The 24415-nt window shown below is 36.3% G+C and overlaps 1 protein-coding gene across 7 annotated transcripts in view; it reads left to right on the forward strand.

The window, feature by feature from the left end:
- cbfa2t2 (CBFA2/RUNX1 partner transcriptional co-repressor 2) overlaps positions 1-24133 on the forward strand; it is a 40450-nt gene extending 16317 nt beyond the window's left edge. For 4 of the 7 annotated variants that reach the window (XM_077197662.1, XM_077197664.1, XM_077197668.1 and 1 more), the window contains exons 2-11: positions 7040-7183; positions 8400-8641; positions 9351-9440; positions 11760-11941; positions 13358-13605; positions 14398-14483; positions 15492-15699; positions 16670-16738; positions 20977-21167; positions 22209-24133. In XM_077197662.1, coding sequence (XP_077053777.1) covers positions 7040-7183; positions 8400-8641; positions 9351-9440; positions 11760-11941; positions 13358-13605; positions 14398-14483; positions 15492-15699; positions 16670-16738; positions 20977-21167; positions 22209-22460 — 1712 coding nt within the window. In that variant the 3' untranslated portion in view covers positions 22461-24133. The remainder of the gene's footprint in view (positions 1-7039; positions 7184-8399; positions 8642-9350; positions 9441-11759; positions 11942-13357; positions 13606-14397; positions 14484-15491; positions 15700-16669; positions 16739-20976; positions 21168-22208) is intronic. The other 3 variants (XM_077197663.1, XM_077197666.1, XM_077197667.1) reach the window with 1 other exon arrangement.
- Positions 24134-24415: the final 282 nt, after the last annotated feature.

The following is a 24415-nucleotide window of genomic DNA, read 5'->3' on the forward strand; positions in this document are numbered from 1 at the left end:
TCCTGACACACACACACACACACACACACACACACACACACACACACACACACACACACACACACACACACACACACACACACACACACACACACACACACACCGGATGCCAAAAGCTTTTGCACAAGCAGTTTTCTATTAGTGGACATTACTGTTTTCATCAATATGTCAATAACTGTTTCCTTCACTTAATCATGCAAATGTGTGTGTGAATGTGTGAAATCCTTATAAATGCAGTCTGACATGAAAATACATCCACAACAGTTTACAGTGAGTTAAAACAAGCATAGAATACATGTATTTTATATATTTATATTCTCTGAAAACGTCTTCATATGTGAAGCAAGTTAATGCATTTTGTTTTAAGGATGTTTAGATTTTTTTTAAATTGTAAAACAAGACCAAAATATTGATTAAGGAAATGATTTTGTGCAAAATAACCTTGAATCAAGATCTTTACAGAACATTATAGTGTCAGAAGGTAACATTTACCATGGTACTGAAATTCATGTACTATAGTATTTTAGTATTTTCACAAGGTACCTTGAAAAATACCATGGTATTTTTTTGTGTGTTTTATGTAACATGATACTGGTTTTGTCAGTGTGATATGGAAACAACTCAAGCAAAGTTCAAAAATCACTACTTTGATGATGTTTTGTGTTTACCATACATATCCAACACTGATAATAATCATAAATGTTTCTTGAGCAACAAATCATCATATTGTAGTGATTTCTGAAGGATCATGTGACACTGAAGACTGGAGTAATGATGCTGAAAATTCAGCTTTGATCACAGGAATAAATTACATTTTACAGTATATTCACATAGAAAACAGCTATTTTATATTGTAATAATATTTCTAAATTTTTACTGTATTTTTGATAAAAATAAATGCAGCCATGGTGAGCAGAAGAGACTTCTTTCAAAAAAATAAAAAATCTTACCGACCCCAAACTTTAATGTAGATCAAATTATTTGAAGGCTACTAAGTTTAAATACCTATCTGAGATGTGCCTGTACAATACAAACATCTCTTCAAATGCTAATCAATCGCTTTGACCGTAAGCTCATGCTGTTCATATAACCTCTACAGATCTAAAAGCACCAATAAATCAGGTAGCGATTAAAGCACTTGAAGATGTGAATCGTCTGCATCTGTTTGTCAGGTCAGTGAACGGAGGCTCAGACTGTAAAGTCAGATAAAGTGAGTGACGTTAATGAGCTCGGTGTTTTAATCGAGAAGCTGAGAGGGTTGAACATGCGGACAGTGACGTGTCGTGTGCTCTGTTGTCAGGATACACACGACGGCTTCAACCTGTTGCATGCTGCGAGAGAGCAGCAGATGTGTGTGTGTGTGTGTGTGTGTGTGGACTGATAGGCACCAGGTGCAGCTTTTGTTTTGCCTTTCCTTTCTTTAACTCTCCCTCCGCCTCCTGTTCCTCCTGTCAAACTCCTATTTTCCTCTTTTCTCCCCACAGGAACTTTTTATTGCTCAGATGTTGCTCTTTCAGAGATCAGGAGACTTTTTCGGTTATGTTTCAGATGTTTCTCCGATTCTTTAAATGAATGTCAGTGTAAGAATACATAGCTTTAAAATGAACACAGATCATTTGAGTTTATATTGAGATTTGAGTGCCGGTATCTGAGGCAATTTTATTATTTGCATTTAGTAATATTTTTGCTGTTCGCAGCCCATCAGAACAGTGTCTGGATTCAAGGAATTTTAATTTAAGATAAATTCCAAGAAGTTCGTTAGTACATTTCTAAAAAAATATTTTCTTAAGAACAAAAAAGACAGGCTTTTTTTCCAGCAAAAAATCATGTAACATGCATAATCATGACCAATTATTATCGGTCATTGGTGTCACTTCATAGTGACAACTCTTTGTGCCTCAATGTCACTCAGCACATGTATTCATAACCTAGATAGATAGATAGATGGATAGATAGATGGATGGATGGATGGATGGATTGATTGATTGATTGATCCAGATGAGACGCTTGTGAGATTACATGGGTCTGATATAGTGACTGATGACCTATAGATATAGTGACTGTTGATATATAGATATAGTGACTGTTGATATGGATATATATATATATATATATATATACACATATATAATCACTGTTGATATATAGATATAGTGACTGTTGATATGAAGATATATATGATCACTGTTGATATGGAGATATATATGATAACTGTTGATATAGATATAGTGACTGTTGATATATAGATAATATAGTGACTGTTGATATATAGGTATAGTGAGTGTTGATATGGAGATATATATGATCACTGTTGATATGGAGATATAGTGACTGTTGATATATAGATATAGTGACTGTTGATATGGAGATATGTATGATCACTGTTGATATATAGATATAGTGACTGTTGATATATAGATATAGTGACTGTTGATATGGAGATATATATGATCACTGTTGATTTATAGATATAGTGACTGTTGGTATATAGATATAGTGACTGTTGATATGGAGATATATATTCGATCACTGTTGATTTATAGATATAGTGACTGTTGATATTGAGATATATATGATCAAGGTTGATTTATAGATATAGTGAGTGTTGATATATAGATATAGTGACTGTTGATATGTAGATATATATGATCAAGGTTGATTTATAGATATAGTGACTGTTGATATATAGATATAGTGACTGTTGATATGGAGATATATATGATCACTGTTGATTTATAGATATAGTGACTGTTGATATTGAGATATATATGATCAAGGTTGATTTATAGATATAGTGAGTGTTGATTTATAGATATAGTGACTGTTGATATATAGATATAGTGACTGTTGATAAATAGATATAGTGAGTGTTGATATTGAGATATATATAATCACTGTTGATATATAGATATATTGACTGTTGAGACTCCATCTGTCGGTCCCCCCCCCCCCCCCCCCCCCATCATCATCTCCATATGGTGGAAGAACAGAAGGAGACGGAGGGGGAAGGGGAACAGAAACATCCGTCCCAGCTCTTTATTTTCTTTCTTTCTCTCTTTCTCTCACACACATAATGATCTGATAGGTTAACCCTTTTGTGTCCGTCTCTCTCTCTCTCTCTCTCAGTGTCTCTGTGTCTCTCGCCCTGTGTGGGTTTGTTTTGCTGATGTGTGGCTGGAGGCGGTGCGTTTCTCTGCTCTATTGTCCTGATCTCTTTAAATGATTTCTAAACACTTGGTTTGGCAGCATTGAAGCCCTTTTAATGGAAATTCATATATCACTTTAAACAAAGACAGGCCGGGCTTTTAAATCAACTCTGTGTGCCTCAATGTTTAACGTTTTGGGGGAGTAAACCATTCCTCAGATGGGTTTGGTTATATTCTCAGAGTCGGCACATGTATTCACAACCAAATCAGCCCAATGTTTTTTCATGAGATGTTTAGGAGAAATCACTTATATATTCATATACATCTTCATGTCAGAAAGCTTATAAAGGACCATTTCTGAAGGTTCTTGAGTTGCATTAAAAAGTTATTGTTTCATTATGGATGGATGGATGGATGGATGGATAGATGGATAGATAGATAGAAAGATAGATAGATAGATAGATAGATAGATATGTCCAATCAGAATCAAGTATGCCAGAGGGCTGAACAGTAAATGTTTATAATTTTTGATTGGTAAATATACATCATAATTTGATATAATAATAGTAAAATAAATTAAGAAGACCATATTTAAATTGATTTCCATTATGGTCTTTGTGTTTGTGACTTTAATGTCTCAATCTATTTTCATACGAGTACATGGTAAACCTATGATTAAATATATCAGCATGCAGTTGTTTGTTCCTCTCAGTTTAAAGCAGTTTATCACAGTCTATTAGAGGTTTCAGGACAGCGTGAGATGTGTCAGATGACCAGCTATTGACAGTGACATTTAATAGCTTTAATGATTTTTTCCTCTTTATTTGAGCTTTATGAGTATGAGAACAGGTGGCAGTCAGAAGAAGCTGCTCATGTGCTGTTAGCAGATCAATATTGATCCGCACGAATATATCTCAGAGCTAACAGACCTGTGTTCTCTTCCACACGGATCGCACCGCAGCTGTGTGTTCACTGCGGTGTGTGTGTGTGTGTGTGTGTGTGTGTGTGTGTGTGCTGGACTCAGGTGAAGGCAAGGATGTTTTCAATTCAGTGACTAATAACCAAGGTCTCCACACCTGAGACTGCAAAAAACACTCTTTAGTATCAACAGTTCATTTTTTTATAAGCCTTCATTTTTGTACATTTTTTTTAGTTATGCATAATTATGCATGAATGCCTAATATGCATAAACACATAAATAAAACAGTAATGTATTTGCATTTATGCAGGGCAGCCAGTTTAATGCCAATTAATGCAAAAAAACATTTATTCAGTAAAATTTAATGATACACACAGTTGCTATTTACTGATTATACCCCAAAAACAGTCCTTTTCCACCTTGATGTGAAAATTAAGCCTTAGTAATTAAAAAAAAAAAATAGGTTGGCGCAACATTTGACTAATTTAATGTTAAGTAAGTTAAACATACTAGAGTAAAATAACTTGACCTAAACCAACTAAATTGTGTTGACCCAACTAAAAAAAATTATTTTGAATGAACTCAATTAAATTGTTTGTAAAAAAAAAAATCTTCAGTTAAATTCAGGAAGGGTAATGAATACATTTTTTAGTGTATTTACATCAAGGTGGGAAAGGACTTTCATCATATAAAAGAAAAACATATTCAGTAATTTTACCTTGCTGGAGAAATCAAGTTATATCTACTGACAGTTAAACCTCGTTTTTTCAGGTTGGTTAAATTCAGATACCATCAGTAATCTTAAAGAATTTATTTCATTTCAACAAAACCAGTTATTGTAGATTTTACCACACGTAGTACATTTTCGAAGTTGAACTGTCATTTCAACATTTTTTTTTTTTTGCAATTTAAAATATGAATGGTTATTTTACACAATATTTACAAAACAAATGTTTAAATTGAATTTGATAATTATAATATTACAACAAGCTTTATTGATAATCTCAAAATTGCCAAATATTGTCGGACTGGTCAGTGTGGTCTGGTGATGTATGGATCTGTAATCAGAATCATTCAGATTTTAAAGAAATGTGTTTAGCTTTACTAGTGCAACTCTCTCTCGTCTTTCACAAGTTAAGCTGTAGTTCTCCACAGGTGTGCTGATAATCTCTGCTAACAGACGGGTTGTGTATATCCTACGGTGTGGCTCAAACCCAAATGGCTGGGCTTCCAGTTTCTCCCACGTTCCCTCTTCCTGACTCCTAGGGAGGAGACAGGTGTACATGGAAGGGAAAAAAGATGGGTACACATGATTTTTCAGTCAGGCATTAACAAGGGCAGCCTGAAGGACCCGGAGCGGGGCTCAGGTGCGCTCGCAAACCACACGATTTGTCTGTGTGTCCGTGCGTGTGTGCAAAAGTGTGTCGCACCTGTGACTGCTGCGCTTTCGGTTAGTGTGGCAGGATCAGGATTCGGTTTGAGACTCACAATCACTATAAAAGCTCATTTAAAAGAGTGCAATGAATGAAACAAGCTTAAACTACAGAACACAAATGTGATTGTCCTTCAACAGTTTATTTTCTTAATGCTAAATGTAATTGCTTTTTTCCTTGACTTTTTTTGTTTATTAGGCTCCTGCAGTAAATGCAATGAGCTTAAACTGCAGAATACAATGCAATTGTTCTTTACAATGCAAAATATAATTGTTTTGTTTCCATTTCCGTGCAGAAATGTTTGTTTTATTTTTATTTTATATATTTTTTAGTGGTTTCATTTTTTTAAAAATTTAATGCACTACACAACTTAAACAAATAGAGTAATGTATATTTGTAAATGTATATTTTACAGTAGTATAAGTATATAAACAATGACGCAATCAACATAATGGCATAGACACAACATTTTAAAGGATTTCAGTGAGATTGGGCACAGACTTTGCTCTACTCTTCTGCTATGTGTCGGACTCGTTCAATATGTCGTCTGTTTATCATGACTGCAATGAAACGTACAAATGAAGCGCTATAACAATCCCATTAAAAACCGCCTTACTTTTCATTGTTAAGTGGAGAGGCCCATTTAAAAACTATACGGCGTAATCCCTCACGGAGAAACGCATTCACTGCATTAGTTTCCCATGAATAAACATTAAACAAAACACGCTTTTCACCCAGAGAAGCCCCGTCTATGAAAAGTCGTCTGGTAAGAAGCGTTTCATGACCTTTGACAACTCGATCTGTGTGGGTCTATTAGCCGCCTTTGTAATAGCGCTTTCAGCGGTCTGATATACTCAAAATGAGGCCGATAGCTTCTCTCACGGCTCCTTCAGAACAACAGCACCTCTGATCTACGACTTTTGGGCCTGGTGGTCCATTGAAAAGCAGAAAGTATGCGTTTAGCCCTTGACGGCTTTTGTGAAGCCTAGTTAGCAAGCGTGAAATGGCCCGATCCTCCATTCAATGATCACCCTTTCTTTCCCGAGGACAAAACCTGGTTCATTTGCACTTCAGCTGTCGGGACTCCACGGTTCTTAAACAAGGGCAGAAAACATCTGGTGTGCACCAGAAAGGAGATGATGGGTTTAGGAAGGGTGTGAGGGTTAAGAATAGAAATCTATGCCACTTTTAGAAGTTTGGGCTCAATTGGATTGTCGAGGTCTCTTTAAACATGAATTGCATATCAATGCATCAATTGCATATCAATGCATGAGACACATTGTCTACATTTGTTTGCCTAGGAATATCCAAATTCATTCGTTTGCATTTGTGCATGTGTTAATGATTGTATAAACGATGCACTTGTGGCAAGATGTAAACGGTTACGAAATGAGAGTTGTTTCTGTGATTTTATGTCTGACCGAATGAGATCAGAGATGTTATTGGGTTTGAATGGAAATTTCGACAGAAAGCTTAATGATTACAAAGAAAATAAGTGATGTGTCAATGTCCAGCTCATTGTCTCTGGCTCTGGTTTTCAGACAGTGCAGAGAAGAACGTTCCTGCCATGCCCGGATCCCCAGTGGATGGAAAGACTCATTCCAGACCAACCGTCTCCGTCATGCCTCCTCTTCCCTCCATCAATCCCAGCGGACCTCGTCCGGCAGCGTTCTCCACCACAGCACGTGGGTCTCACTCAAACATGCATGCTCTCATTGCCATTAGTGTGTTCCATATGATGACATACTACCATTTTCACAATATTTTAATTTTTTGCATGCATGGAATTCCCGAAAAACATATTGCACGTCAAAATTTGCAGTATGCAGTATTGCAGTGTGCATTTGACTTTTCATTTCCAGAGTGATGAATAAACCAGAAGCGATTACAGACTAAGTCATGTGACAGCAATGTGGCATACTAGTTGTTTGAGATTTCAATTGTGGAATCATGCATTTGTTCCATGTACTATTGTTAGTAGGTATATAGATACTGTATATAGTATATTCTGAGAAGTATTCACTCCTAATGATAAAGGAGATTCATTTTTTGGCGAGTCTACTCAAAGTTTATTAAAAGCTGATGAATCGGAGACTGAAGCTGTTGTTATTAAATGTATATTAAAATATAAAACAAAAAAGAATTTCAATGCAATTTAGTCCATATTCACACAAACAGCATGTGACCGTTGTGTATGTGTGATAGGATTTCTCAATACTCGTAGTACATACTCAAAACATTCCCTGTCACCAGCGAAGTACATACTTTGAGTGCATAGCAGACCATTTACATTTAATTATTTAGCATGCTTTTTTATACAAAACAACTTAAAATGAGGGAAAAGCAATTTACCCTACAGGAGCAACTAACAGCAGGGTAAAGAAAAGAGCAAAAAGAGTCTTTATTTATGATTATTATGATAGTTAACCAGTAAAACTGTGGCTTGACATATTGCAGCTATAAACACAACACTTTACAAATTCTTTTGAGCTTGTAGGAAAGTTTATGTAGTGAAAAACAGGGTTATTATCATTAACAAACATTAAAAATGTTTGTTAAATTGAAATAAAGCTAAAATAAAATAGAATTATGATATGGAAAAATTTAACATTAAACTAAAAATCAGAAATTTAATGAAAATCTATCTGAAATATGTTTAAATTTAAGCACTAAAATGACTACCTGGAAATAAACAAATACAAAAAAAAAACTTCAACCTTAAACTAAAATTAAAACTAATAATAATAATAATACCTTAATAAAACTAATAATAAAATTAAATAATTATAAGAATAACTATAAATATAAAACAACTATATAATACTAAAATAATGTGTTTTCAGGTCATTCCTAACATTGCTATGATTATCACAAGTCTAACCACATTCTCTGTTTATGCAGTGACCAATGGGATCAATCATTCCCCACCGATGCTCAACGCCGTCCCTTCTCCGCCTCAGCGCTACAGCAACGGCCCGTCGTCATCATCTTCCTCTTCACTGGCCAATCAGCAGCTTCCAGCGACATGCGGCGCGCGCCAGCTGAGCAAACTGAAGCGCTTCCTCACCACTCTACAGCAGTTCGGCAACGACATCTCGCCCGAGATCGGGGAGAGCGTCCGAAACCTGGTGCTCGCTTTAGTGGTATGTCTATTACATACATAATATATGGTTCGGTCGTATGCAAGGGGGTAATCCATCAGCCGGAAACTGAAGCCGCCATTGTAGCAGAACTTCACCTGCTGTTAGCATTCCATTGACTCCCATTCATTTTGGCGTCACTTTGACAGTGAATAACTTTACATCTGAGGTGTCCAAAGACTTCATTTGTCCATTATTTATTTCTAAAGAAACACGACAATGTATAAAAGGCTCCATTACTTTGTATCTTACGTTATGGCCCCGTAGAAGCCGTTTTTGTAAAAATAGGCTTACGATTGTGTCATAACCACGCGTCTCTCTGTCGCACAGTAGAGAAATTACCGTATAGACAGGAGGAGAAGCTCGCAGGCAATCTTTTACTGACTATGAGGCAATCGGGGGACATAGAGGCATAAAGTCAAGGGAGAAGCCCATAGATAGAGAGTCCATAAAAGCAACGGAACAAAATATTTCAACAACATTTTTGAAGAATAAGGTGATTCAGATTTGTTTGGCACAGCTACTAGAAGTTTTACAACTGTCAGACTGTCGTCACGCTCAGTTTGATCCTGCGCAGTCGCTCAGCCATCAGGAAGTGAGTACTCTAATCGGTTTTCTCCGTTGAAAGCAAGGGGGTCGCTGTGTCCATTTCTTTTACTGTCTATGGTCGTATGTGGAGCGGATTTACTAGCGATGTCTTTTTTTCCCATAGAATTCCACCGTCACCATTGAAGAGTTTCACTCCAGACTGCAAGAAGCCACAAACTTCCCCTTAAGGCCCTTCGTCATACCATTCTTAAAGGTAAATGGGCAAAAAAGGAATAAATTGTCATTTACTCGCTCTTGTGTCGTATCCCAGCCTCACATTAAGTTATAAAAACGTTATTCTTAATGTTCAAAATGTCCTGTTTTTTAAATATTTCAAATACCAAGCTATGCAAAAGTTCCATTTTATTATTTTGCAAACGTGGGAATGTTACTTTGGAATCTTCTCTGAACATTCCGAAACAGGTTGTAACATTTAAATAGATGTTAGATTCCATGAATGATGTCTAATATTTTTACGTTTTAAATATTTTAGAGACTAGATAACTTCCCTGAAAACGAACGTTCAATTAACGTTACCGGAAGAACTTTGAGAGAACCTTGCTGGAATGTTCAGAGAGCGTTCCCTCAGAAAAGACATTAAAACACCATAAAAGCCAATAAAACACTCAACAGCAGTGTTGGAGATATTAGTGAATCCCTGGAAGGATAAAACATGTGAAGCTGCTTGAATTCAGGGATTTTAAAGTGCCATGCATGAGAGGGATGCTGAACAGAGAAAGTGGAAGACATCTAATATTTCCTTTGGTGATTTATGGAGCCAACGGAGACTTCCGTGAATTCCAGCCGTTCGGAAGTGTGAAACACGACTATAAACCGTTGCAGGTTGTTTTTACGGGGCCTGGGTAACATATGGAGCTCGGCAGCGGTTAACACAGTTGTCCGGGAATATTTGCTGGCGCAAAACAAGAGAACATGAATGACAGGCAGCATATGTGAGAGGAGGGTAAAGTTAATCATGAACAGAGATGTTTGTCGTTTTCGTAATAAAAACTAGATATTCTTGATCTCTTTTAGGAAACATTTGAAAGCATTCCAGACCCTTTTCTTCGGGTATCATGTTTAATGTACTCCATGAACACAGAATTGTTATGGTTATCACCAGTACTAAATTATTTTGTGATTGTGATGGCATCATCATTAGTAAATATGACCAATATAACTAAAATCAGAATCATTTATATAATTTAATACAAAGCACAGTGATACTAGCCGCATTTATCCATGTTTTATTTAATGATGAAAGCGCATAAAATGCTGTGTGTGAATAATTTTTGTTGAAGTGGTTTATTGAAATGATCAAATTTGTTCAAATGAATTTGACTTTCGGTGTGTTTCACACGTCAGCACTAGTCGGGCGGCATCTTTGACAGTATTTATGTATAAGAGGAACAAAAGGGGGCCTAATACAGAGCCCTGAGGAACTCCATAATTAATAATTGTTCTCAGAGAGAATCTTATTCAAAATAACTACCTACTTATTTCGGAAACTTCCTTGGCTTCCCTTTTTGAATGACGAATATAGACTATTGATACCTGCTGATTGTCGTTTTCTTACACACATATGCTAATTGACAGTCGCCTGTAGTCTTTGCTAGTTCTTTGACGTTGTCTTGGTGTGTCCCGGTCTTTACAGAGAGAAAGATGTGTAAATTAATTTATGCTTTTCTTTTGAAAGGGTTTACTTGAGAGAGTATTTTCCCCTTGTGTTTGCCAGATGGTTCTGATATTCTTCATATGTTCACATTAGTAATCAATCTCACATGCTCATATAAGAAACGGAGCGCTGGGTCTGTTTTGTTTCATCTGGGCGATTGTTTCTCATCCTCCTGTGGCTGAAGTGTTTTCACATGAAAGATTTATGGACTATTTTGACGAGATGTTGGTGAAAATTGCAGTCTGGAGCTTTAATAGCGAGCAGAACATGCAGTGACGCTGACCAGACGCCTCGGGCTCAGGAGTTTTCATGCACATCGCGGCTCCTCTGAGTCTGTCCGGGAAGAAATCTTTTTGACCTTTATCTCCACTCTTATCAGGAAAAATGCAAAAAATGTGGTGCTAATTGATTAGTTTAGACCACTTAAGAAAATGCTTCCAAAGTGGGTTCCCAGCAAGCAATAGCCGTCATTTCACCGTCTCGGTTAACTATTGACCCGATGTAGTCCGACTGTGAGTAACCCACTTCTAGCCAAAATAACCTCGAATTTGGTTACATGTTGTTTTTGCCAAAATAACTAGCGAGATGAATGATATTCCATCATGTAAGCAAAGTCAACAGTGATGGTTTGGTTTAATTTCTTTGAAATGTTCATATTTTAGATGACTAGTCTATTCTTAGGTGGTTAGATGTCTATTCAATTTTCCTAGTCGTCTGGGCTGTGTTTGGACAGCTATTAGATGTCTTTTAAACGCAAAATTGCTTGCTGGGTTTGATTACTTGCATGTTTCCATTTAGTTGATGCTTGTTATGCAGCCAGATTTACCGTAATCTGAACGCAGTGTGTTCTTCACGCAGGCCAACCTGCCTTTACTGCAGAGAGAGCTTCTTCACTGCGCTCGGGCTGCCAAACAGACTCCAGCACAGTATCTGTCCCAACACGAACACCTCCTGCTCAGCACCAGCACCCCGTCTCCAGCCGACTCCTCTGAACTCCTGCTTGACCCCAACGACAGCAGCAAACGACACAGTCCTAACCGGTATGAGCGCACGCAAACATGCTCTGAGAAATAACACCTAAAAATAAAGAGCCATGGCAGAACTACATTAGTAGTTTTGGTACCAGATACTATTTTTATTTTAAGTGCACTCACTGTTAAAAAATAAAATAATATTTTGTGTAGAAACAATATTTGCTCAGAAATTGCAACAGCAGACGACACAGTCCTAACCGGTATGAGCGCACGCAAACATGCTCTGAGAAATAACACCTGAAAATAAAGAGCTAAAAATAACACGATAAAAATTATTGCATTTTTGTATTGTGATATATTGTGACATGATATATTGTTACACCCCTAGTTGTTATGGTACCAGATACTACTATATATTAATATACAGTATATGTTTATTCACATGCCATGATGTTTACATAGTACTGCAAGGTATCTCAAAAATACCATGATATAATAAATCACACCTAAAAATAAAGAGCCATGGCAGAACTACATGAGTAGTTATGGTACCAGATACTACTATACTTCTATATATTCACATGCCATGATTTTTACATAGTATTGCAATAACATGAGATTGCTGTGACAAGAACAAAAAATATGGTATTTCCATGGCACCATGAACAGAAAACATTTTATGCCATGGTGCATAAGAAAATGTGGAATTACTGTATTAAGTCCAAAAGAAAAAAAAAACTGGTATTTCCATGGTACAATGTCCAAAAAATCATGGTATGACCAAAAATAATTTGGCGTAGAAACAATTTTCGCTCCGAAATTGCTAGTAAATTTCACAATTAATGGCAAGACATTGCATTTTTAGTAAAAGGAATGAAATAGTATTTTCTGGAAAACTTAGTCTTTGCTTTATTTACAACTTTGAAAAATCATTTAAGTTATGGTATTAAGATAAGTTATGGCATTAAGATAACATTATAGTTTAATATATATGGTTATCACATGCCATGATGGAAGGTACCTCAAAACATACCATGATATTAGTGATAAAAAATATGATCCAAAAAACAAATAGTGGTATTTCCATGGTACTATGAAAAAAAAAAACAATTTTAGTGCCATGGTTCATGAGAAAGTGTGAACATTTCCATGGTACAATATCCAAAAAACATAGTATGACCTAAACATTTTTTTTATAGCATGTTTTTCAAGAAAATATTATTTAAGTCTTTCAACTTCAAAATTGTACATTTAATTCAATTTGTTACTTGCCGTTTCTTTAAAATTATTAGTGAAATTAAATAGCAATTTCTGAGTATTTCTCGTCGTGCTTTGATATTTAACATGATGGAACTGATTGGTTACAATATTCATATACCATAGTATTTACTGCAAGGCACTTCAACAAAACACCCTGGTAATGTCATTGTAAAGGTCCAAAAACCATGGTGCTTTTCTAAGTGTTCTTATTATTTTCACCAGAAGTAAAGAGAATGGTTTTCACGATCGGCCTCCCGCCTCCCTTGAACCTACTGCCAAACGGATCTGCACCATTAGCCCCGCCCCCAGACATAGCCCCGCCCACCCGCTCCATCTCCCCGCCCAGATCCACCCAACTCCGCCGCCTCTGCAACACTACGCGCTGGATGACATCAGCACACCTCAGCTGTACCGAGAGCCTCACCGAATCCTGGAGCTGAGGGAGCTGAAGGACAGGCCTCGACTGCCAGGTACTGACTCATTGACCTGCAAATCATTTTTGAAGAAGTGGATGTTCATCGGAGGACCCCAGGACTTTTGTCGCACTTGAACCACAAATACACACACAATTTTTTTTTAATGGATTCGAGTTTTGTGGTTGAAATTTAAAAAAGTAACAAATCCTTCCCTCACGGGTCAATTTTACCCCCATAGGAATGAATTTAATGCGAGGGATGCTTCAGTACACATAGAAAAATCTAAAAATGCTCAAAATTCTAACAAAAAATCCTAAAACTTTACATGTGAATGCATGTCTACATGTGAATGCATAGTGAAGTGAAACTGACTTTAGGACCCTGCGGAAACAGCTCATTTGCTCCATATAGAGCTATAAGGCAATCTAGTGGCAAGAGTTATGAAATATCATCTTAAATTATTATTTTTATACAAGAGGTCAGCAAAGACAACCAATGAAAAATATTTTGAGCTGAATTAAAAGGTTTCTGCATGAAATTTTGCGTTATTTTGAATGAATATGAAAGAATGTGAGGAATGTACTTAAATTACTAATAACTATTTATTATATATTGATCAAATCTAGTAATTTAAAGGTAAATAAAATAAAAAATAGCATTAAATCTTCCAAAAAATTGCATTAAGAAATAGAAAACATATTATCAAAATGAAATAAAATAAGCTTTCCGGACATCAAGAAAAAATGAAGTATAATTTTAGGGCTTCGGGTAATTTTGACCCGCGAGGGAAGGATGAGGGTTTTAAACTATAGTGTATGTCTGATGTGTTTCTGTCATCATGTGCAGGCAGTAACGGAGGCTACCGCGAGGAACCTGTAGACCACAGACTGACGGAGAGAGAGTGGGCGGAAGAATGGAGACATCTGGATCATGTGAGATTGCATTTATTAATAATTCTTACAAAGAAAAGTACTGTGCTGACACCATGGTAAAGTAGTGGTATTAGATGGTGAATCTCACAAAACCTGTCAAAAGTGGGGCTGCTTTGTATTTCACTTGAAAATCAAGAATAAAATAAGAAATTGCATTTTTTTGTGAGTTATGTTATTATCATCTATGTTCTATTATGGTATTTATTAACATTTTTAAGCTTTTATATTTGTTTTATTTTCAGTGTTCAGATCTAGTTTAAGCTTTTGTAATTTTAATTAGTTTTTGTTTTAATAATTCTATTTAGCTGTAATTAATTTATATTTTAGTTTTAGTAATTAAATGTGTTTCATGTTTCAGGTTCAATCAATGAAAATGTTTGAATAATTTTAGTTAGTAAAAACACTGATTTGCTTTAAGAAAACAAGACTGTTTTACTGTTTTTACATTGAAAAATAATTAGAAAATTAAGAACATTCTCCAATGAAACTCATTATTGTAATACAATCTCATTCTCAATACTTTAATGCAAAGATTTATTTAATTTAAACTTAAGTATTTATACATCATGATAGTATTTGTTGTAATGACTTTAAATATATTATGATTTAATATGACGGTACTGAGAATTTAATCAGAATCATGAGAATGAGAATTAGAAACAAACTCAAAAACAAAACATCCAACATGCAATAATTGCAGTCTTAAATGTGTTAAATCTTTATAGTCCATGCCTTCATTTGTGAGATTCACCCAGGTAAAATAAAATGATAATCATTATATATATAAATACATATATACGGTAGGCAACATTTGAAATGGATCAAAACCTTTCATCAAAGTTATACATGAATTTTGAATAATAGCCATTCTTGTCTTTGGACAACTTTGATGAACTTTTTTGATCCACTTGAAATGTTGACGACTGTATATGTACTAAATGTCTTGTATACTACTGTATATATATAAACCTCATGTACTAAATGTCTCTGTCGTCTGTCTGGTTGAAGGTGCTGAATTGCATTGTGGACATGGTGGAGAAAACTCGTCGTTCGGTGAGCGTTCTGCGGCGCTGTCAGGAGTCGGATCGCGAGGAACTCAATTACTGGAGGAGACACTCAGACCCACTCGACGACGTACGCAAGAACGGGACGACATCAGGGAACGTCCCTTTCACCAAAACACACAGTCCTCTGTCATCAGAGGGAATCAACACAGGTGAGTCGTTTAGTGTTCAGAAGCATTTAGAGCTCGAACTGTTTGAACTTTGGCCCCTTTTTGTCGCTGACCTTTCAAAGCACAGCCAGAGACGCATTTAAATTTAAGCTAATTTTGCAGAGTTCAATCGCTTCCCCCTAGTGGAGGTGCTGGTGAACTACAGTAATAACATCACCTAGTTTTTGTGAATTATGAGGACAGGAATTTGTATAATGACATGGGTATTACACTGGTATTACAACGTGAACGTGATTTATGAAGACATTTCCTGAGGCCTAGTATTTCAAATGGCTTTAAAAACAAACAGTGTTTTTTTAAAAAGTTTTCTGTGATGGATAGGTTTAGGGATCTGGTTAGTGTGTGTGGGTGTGGGTGTGGGTGTGTGTGTGGGTGTGTGATGGGTAGGTTTAGGGGAAGGGTTAGTGTGTGTGTGTGTGTGTGTGTAGGTTTAGGGGAAGGGTTAGTGTGTGTGTGTGTGTATGTATGTATGTGTGTGATGGGTAGGTTTAGGGGAAGGGTTAGTGTGTGTGTGTGTGTGTGTGTGTGTGTGTGTGTGTGTGTGTGTGTGTGTGTGTGTGTGTGTGTGTGTGTGTGTGTGTGTGTGTGTGTGTGATAGGTAGGTTTAGGGGTCGGGTTAGTGTGTGTGTGTGTGTGTATGTGTGTGTGTGTGATAGGTAGGTTTAGGGGTCGGGTTAGTGTAGGAGAATAGAATATACAGTTTGTACAGTATAAAAACCATTACGCCTATGGAATGTCCTCACAAGTATAGCAGAACATACCTGTGTGTGTGCGTCTCTAAACGAGTGTATTTTGTGTGTGTGTGAGCCTGCTGATAAAGCAGCTGTTGTGTATTTGAGTCCAATCTAAGGGAATGTTGTCTGAAACGCTGCGCTCCTGAACGCCATCTGTGATGAAGCGTCCGTCCTCTCACTGCTTCTGATGGTAATGTGTGTTTGTTTCTCTCACGCAGACTCTCATAGGGATCTTCCCCTGCGCTCCGGCTCTGGCTTCGTGCCGGATGAGATATGGAGGAAAGCCGGTAAGGGCGGAAACCCAGATGCACCCTGGGAAACCTGTTTTCTCCCCTACCACCTGTCTTGTTTTTCAGTAATCACTTTCAGAAACGAAACAAGTTCTTTGTTCAATATTTATATTGTTTTATTACAAGAAAACACAATGAAACAATGCAAATATGAGATGAATTCAAATTCTCATGATTCACCTCAATTCCGTTTAAAGTTTTGTTCTCAAATGATAGTGTCAGTGCAGTGAAATCAATTATATTACTGAATATTAAGTCAAATCACCTTTATTTATTTAGTGTTTGTTACAATACAGATTGTTTCAAAGCAGCTTTACAGAGATAACAGGAAAATAGTGCAACAAAGTTTGTTTCCAGAAGAAAATAGCATCATAGTCCAGCTTAATTAAGTTCAGTGATGGTTCATTTCTGTTGTAAAAAGGTTATTAATTTAGTTCATTTATATATATATATATAGCCGCTCTGGAGAAAACAGTGATGTCATCGTCCAGCTAAGTTCAGTTCTCATATAAAACTTTTTGTTATTTCAAATAGATATGAAAAATTATATTGAGTTACTACTTGAGTTGAAATATAGTAAAGCAAAACGCACTACGTCTCATTTACCCATTTTCCACCAAAAAAGAACTGGTTTGGAACTGGTGCTGGTTCAAAGTTGGTTCGGAGTTGGTTCAACTTGCAAACCTTCTCAGAACCTGTTTGTTTTTCCACTGACTAGAGAGCCCAGCGAACGACGTCGTTACATCACTGTGTACGTCGCCATACGTCTTAGCTAGAAACGCTTGCGCCAACTTCAAGCATAACAATTACAATGGCGGACTACATCGTCTTTCTGCAAATGTTTCTCCTGGCTTTGCGATCCTATATTGGGGTCAGAAGAAGATGTTAAGAACACATCTAAACCCGCCCCCAACCCCCTACGTAAGCATGACGTGGTAAAAGAACTGTTCTAGTCCAGCAGAGAGTTGGTGCCGCTTTGGAACCAGTTTTCCTGGCCGAGAACTGGTTCTTTGGCTGTCGAAACACAAAGAACTGGTTCGCGAGTAGGCACCGGCTCCGAACCGGCTCTCAAAATGCTTTGGTGGAAAAGGGGTATATGTGAAGCTTTTATGCTATTTATATGATGTTTCGTGTTGTTAGATCACACATAATCTGATTCATTCGTGTTGTTAGATCACACATAATCTGATTCATTCGTGTTGTTAGATCACACATAATCTGATTCATTCGTGTTGTTCGATCACACATAATCTGATTCATTCGTTTTGTTAATTCACACATAATCTGATTCATTCGTGTTGTTAGATCACACATAATCTGATTCTTTCGTGTTGTTGGATCACACATAATCTGATTCATTCGTGTTGTTAATTCACACATAATCTGATTCATTCGTGTTGTTAGATCACACATAATCTGATTCATTCGTGTTGTTAATTCACACATAATCTGATTCATTCGTGTTGTTAGATGACACATAGTCTGATTCATTCGTTTTGTTTCGATCACACATAATCTGATTCATTCCTGTTGTTCGATCACACATAATCTGATTCATTCCTGTTGTTCGATCACACATAATCTGATTCATTCATGTTGTTAGATCACACATAATCTGATTCATTCGTGTTGTTAATTCACACATAATCTGATTCATTCGTGTTGTTAGATCACACATAATCTGATTCATTCGTGTTGTTATTTCACACATAATCTGATTCATTCGTGTTGTTAGATCACACATAATCTGATTCATTCGTGTTGTTAATTCACACATAATCTGATTCATTCGTGTTGTTAGATCAGAGATAATCTGATTCATTCTTGTTGTTAATTCACACATAATCTGATTCATTCGTGTTGTTAGATCACAAATAATCTGATTCATTCGTGTTGTTAATTCACACATAATCTGATTCATTCGTGTTGTTAGATCACACATAATCTGATTCATTCGTGTTGTTAATTCACACATAATCTGATTCATTCGTGTTGTTCGATCACACATAATCTGATTCATTCGTTTTGTTTCGATCACACATAATCTGATTCATTCGTGTTGTTAGATCACACATAATCTGATTCATTCCTGTTGTTCGATCACACATAATCTGATTCATTCGTGTTTTTAGATCACACATAATCTGATTCATTTGTGTTGTTAGATCACACATAATCTGATTCATTCGTTTTGTTTCGATCACACATAATCTGATTCATTCCTGTTGTTAGATCACACATAATCTGATTCATTCATTTTGTTTCGATCACACATTATCCAATTCATTCGTTTTGTTTCGATCACACATAATCTGATTTATTCCTGTTGTTAAATCACAAATAATCTGATTCATTCGTGTTGTTCGATCATACATAATATGATTCATTCGTGTTGTTAGAATACACATTATCTGATTCATTTGTGTTGTTCGATCACACATAATCTGATTCATTCCTGTTGTTCGATCACACATAATCTGATTCATTCGTGTTGTTAGATCACACATAATCTGATTCATTCGTGTTGTTAGATCACACATAATCTGATTCATTCGTGTTGTTGGATCACACATAATCTGATTCATTCCTGTTGTTATATCACACATAATCTGATTCATTCGTGTTGTTAGATCACACATAATCTGATTCATTCGTTTTGTTTCGATCACACATAATCTGATTCATTCCTGTTGTTAGATCACACATAATCTGATTCATTCGTGTTGTTAGATCACACATAATCTGATTCATTCGTTTTGTTTCGATCACACATAATCTGATTCATTCCTGTTGTTAGATCACACATAATCTGATTCATTCGTGTTGTTAGATCACACATAATCTGATTCATTCGTGTTGTTAATTCACACATAATCTGATTCATTCGTGTTGTTCGATCACACATAATCTGATTCATTCGTGTTGTTAGATCACACATAATCTGATTCATTCCTGTTGTTCGATCACACATAATCTGATTCATTCGTGTTTTTAGATCACACATAATCTGATTCATTTGTGTTGTTAGATCACACATAATCTGATTCATTCGTTTTGTTTCGATCACACATAATCTGATTCATTCGTGTTTTTAGATCACACATAATCTGATTCATTTGTGTTGTTAGATCACACATAATCTGATTCATTCGTTTTGTTTCGATCACACATAATCTGATTCATTCCTGTTGTTAGATCACACATAATCTGATTCATTCATTTTGTTTAGATCACACATTATCCAATTCATTCGTTTTGTTTCGATCACACATAATCTGATTTATTCCTGTTGTTAAATCACAAATAATCTGATTCATTCGTGTTGTTCGATCATACATAATATGATTCATTCGTGTTGTTAGAATACACATTATCTGATTCATTTGTGTTGTTCGATCACACATAATCTGATTCATTCCTGTTGTTCGATCACACATAATCTGATTCATTCGTGTTGTTAGATCACACATAATCTGATTCATTCGTGTTGTTAGATCACACATAATCTGATTCATTCGTGTTGTTGGATCACACATAATCTGATTCATTCCTGTTGTTATATCACACATAATCTGATTCATTCCTGTTGTTAGATCACACATAATCTGATTCATTCATTTTGTTTCGATCACACATAATCTGATTCATTCGTTTTGTTTCGATCACACATAATCTGATTTATTCCTGTTGTTAAATCACAAATAATCTGATTCATTCCTGTTGTTATATCACACATGATCTGATTTATTCCTGTTGTTAGATCACACATAATCTGATTCATTCCTGTTGTTATATCACACATAATCTGATTTATTCCTGTTGTTAGATCACACATAATCTGATTCATTCCTGTTGTTATATCACACATGATCTGATTCATTCGTTTTGTTTCGATCACACATAATCTGATTCATTCGTGTTGTTAGATCACACATAATCTGATTCATTCCTGTTGTTAGAGCACACATAATCTGATTCATTCATTTTGTTTCGATCACACATAATCTGATTCATTCGTTTTGTTTCGATCACACATAATCTGATTTATTCCTGTTGTTAAATCACAAATAATCTGATTCATTCGTGTTGTTCGATCACACATAATCTGATTCATTCCATGTTGTTCGATCACACATAATCTGATTCATTCGTGTTGTTAGATCACACATAATCTGATTCATTCGTGTTGTTGGATCACACATAATCTTGATGAACATGTGGTTTGTGTCCTGCAGAGGAGGCAGTGAACGAGGTGAAGCGTCAGGCGATGGACGAGGTGCAGAAAGCCGTGGCCGAGGCCGAGCAGAAAGCCTTCGACATGATCACAACTGAGAGAGCCAAGATGGAGAAAACCCTCGCTGAGGCCAAGAGGAAAGCCACAGAAGACGCCATACAGGTCATCAACGAGCAGGAGGACTCCAGTGAGGTGAGAGCCACACACAACCTTTCTCAACTCAATCACCATCTGAACCACGTGCTGATACAGCAATGCGTCCGGGAACATAAGCTTTACATAAACAGGGAACCATTAACAGCAATACCGTATGTTGAAACAAGACTTCAATTACTCTCATTCCTGAATGTTATAAGCACAAGTCAGACATGTAAACGTATGAACACATAAACGAGAGGAAAGAGAAAAATAAATCAAATTAAATGACTAAATAAAATGTACTTGATAAGAATGCATACAAATTATACAACTATATGTACACGCATACTTAAAGAGAAACTATATGTACATATATAATTATGCATATGTACAATTCTTACTTACACATCCATATATATGTATATATGTATACACGCATATATACATTCATACATTTATAGCCACGCATATTCACACACTCCTACCATGTGCTTACATACTTGCAACAACCCAATTGCTCAAAAAGTGAATAAATGGATTATAACTGATGCATAAATATCATTTAGTACCATAAAATCCCCTAAAAATACAAAATATTAAATAAAAACTATTTTCATACTAAAATGTAGTACAATAATTTCACTGAAATGACACGCGAACAGTACCAGAGGTTTAATGCATTTTTGCAGTGTGAATTTAATATTTATATTGTAATGTTGGTAACACTTTACAATAAGGTTCATTAGTTAACATTAATACATGTATGAACTAACAATGAGTAATACATGTATTACTGTATCTGTTAATCTTTGTTAACGTTAGTTAATAAAAATCCAGCTGTTCATTGTTTGTTCATGTTAGTTCACAGTGCATTAACTAATGTTAACAAATACAATTCGTTTAATTTTAATAATGTATTAGTAAGTGTTAAAAATATGAACTAAGATGAATAAACGCTGTAGAAGTATTGTTCACTCTCAGTTCTTGTTAGCTAAGATAGTTAATAATGAAAAGTGTTACCGTAATGTTTAATATTGTAGTAATACCCATAACTGGCAGTGATTAATTAAGCTTGTCTCTGTGTGTGTGTGTCAGTGTTGTTGGAACTGTGGTCGTAAGGCGAGTGAGACGTGCAGCGGCTGTAACGCGGCGAGATACTGCGGCTCCTTCTGTCAGCATAAAGACTGGGAACGACATCATCTCATCTGTGCCCCGGGACTCCAGAACCAGCCCAAACCCAGCGCCCGAATCCTGGCCAAAGCCCCCGACAGCGGCCCCGTCCCGAGCCCTGTCCCGGAGAAAAGCTCCCGCGCGTCCACACCCGCGTCGGACGCCAGCGCACACTAGCACACACACACACCGCTTCACTCCGGAGCGGGACATTCAGACACTCTTCTGCGAGTTTGTCCCACGGGACGACGTGTTTTTGGTGCAAATCTCCTGTGATTGGTTTCACCCGCACAAACTGTTGTCAGCGTTTCGTCTGTTTGCTTGTTTGTTTCTGTGCGTGGATCTGTACATATGAATTAATTCATTTTATTGCATCAAATTAATTAATGCAACGCCACAGATTATACTTGCTTGACTTCCGCCAACACTTTCAACACTTCTGCCTCGGTGGGTTTTGATGTCCGTCACAGAGAATCCACATGCTGGAAAACTAATCTCTCTCTCTCACACACACACACACACACACACACTCACACATGCACACACGCACGCACACACAAACACACACACACTCACTCACACATGCACACACGCACACACACACAAACACCGTAGGCCTATCAAAAACATGGATCTAAACCTTCAGAGCGGAAAAAAAATTCTTCAATTCAGGATTTTCAGACACACTTCTGCGTTTATCCGACAGGACGACGTGTTTTTGGCATCTTTGGCTGATTTGGTGCAAATCTGTGATTGGTTTCACCCGCACAAACTGTTGTCAGTGTTACGTCTGTTTGCTTGTTTATGTGTGTTTCTCTACATATCAGAGCAATATAAGAGTGATGGATTCACCAAAGCTGTCAATGAATGCTGTGACATGTTCATGTGTAGGTTTATCATTATTATATGACAATTAGGGATGCACGATATATCGGTCACCGTATCTGTATCGGCCGATATATGATAATTTGTAATGTTATCATTATTGGCCCGATAAGGAAATTTGGTCGATAAATTAAAGTAAATAAATAATGTATTATTTCCTTCAGCTGAGACGCTTCAGATGTGCACTGTTCAACATGATTGCTCTGAATTGCTTGAAATATGATTGGAATCACTTCAAAAAGGAAAATACAGTGAAAGTGAAACATGTGCAGCGCAAGTCTGTCATATCAGCTACATAAAATTATAATGAGAACATTATAATTGTGTGTTTGGGACATGGCTTTTTAATGATGAGACTTTTGTTTTTGTAAGCAGGCTCTCAAAAATATATACAAATTTGGATTTACATTTATCGACCAATATATCGGTTATTGGATTTCAAATATAAAGAATTATCGGTTATCGGTATCGGCCGATATTTCATATCGGTGCATCTCTAATGACGATATTATCAGAGTTTCGATGGAGAATGCTGTGTTAAACATGGCTAACAAACCCTGGTCTGAAGGGATCAGATTTGATCAGTTTGTACAATCCTGATCTTCCTGTTACAGATCCACATAAACACACATAAATCCACCTTACTGAACCGGTCTGTGTGCATCAACATGCAAAACTCAAATCTCAGGAGGATATGTACATAATTTGATGTTTATTCCACATGTAGAGTCAAGGGTGAGTCTGTTTCTTTTCTTTTCTTTTATCTCCACATTGACGTCTTCAATTACCCGTTTCGTACGGTACACAACGTGTTGATTTATTTTTTCATGATCAGAATGTGTAAAATATAACGGTGCAAGAGAATCTTTATTTTGTGAGCTACTCTGTGACATTCATTTTTTTCCTTTGAGAATTCTTGAATATTGGTATGAAGTAGATATTAAAAAATAAAGACATTAACATGGCTTCGATGGGCATTGTGTTTGTGAAGGTCGGTTTATGGATTTGATCGTGTTATGGAGGTTTTTCTATAATATTGTAAATGTGCAAAAATGAAGCACATCTTTAAAGGTTATCTGTTTAATAGTAATTATAAGGTGTATTGTTATTGCACAGATTTTATATTAATATAGAATAGAAAACCCACATAAATTTAGCTTAAGAAGCATTTACTGTAACTTATGCTTAAATATGACATTTAAAGAAGAGTTCAGAAGAGTAAAATCCAATTTAGTTGCATATGAAAA

Source organism: Siphateles boraxobius, unplaced genomic scaffold (assembly GCF_051911475.1).
Source record: "Siphateles boraxobius isolate OS27281-9 unplaced genomic scaffold, OSU_SipBor_1 41, whole genome shotgun sequence".
In the NCBI taxonomy this organism is placed as follows: Eukaryota; Metazoa; Chordata; class Actinopteri; order Cypriniformes; family Leuciscidae; genus Siphateles; species Siphateles boraxobius.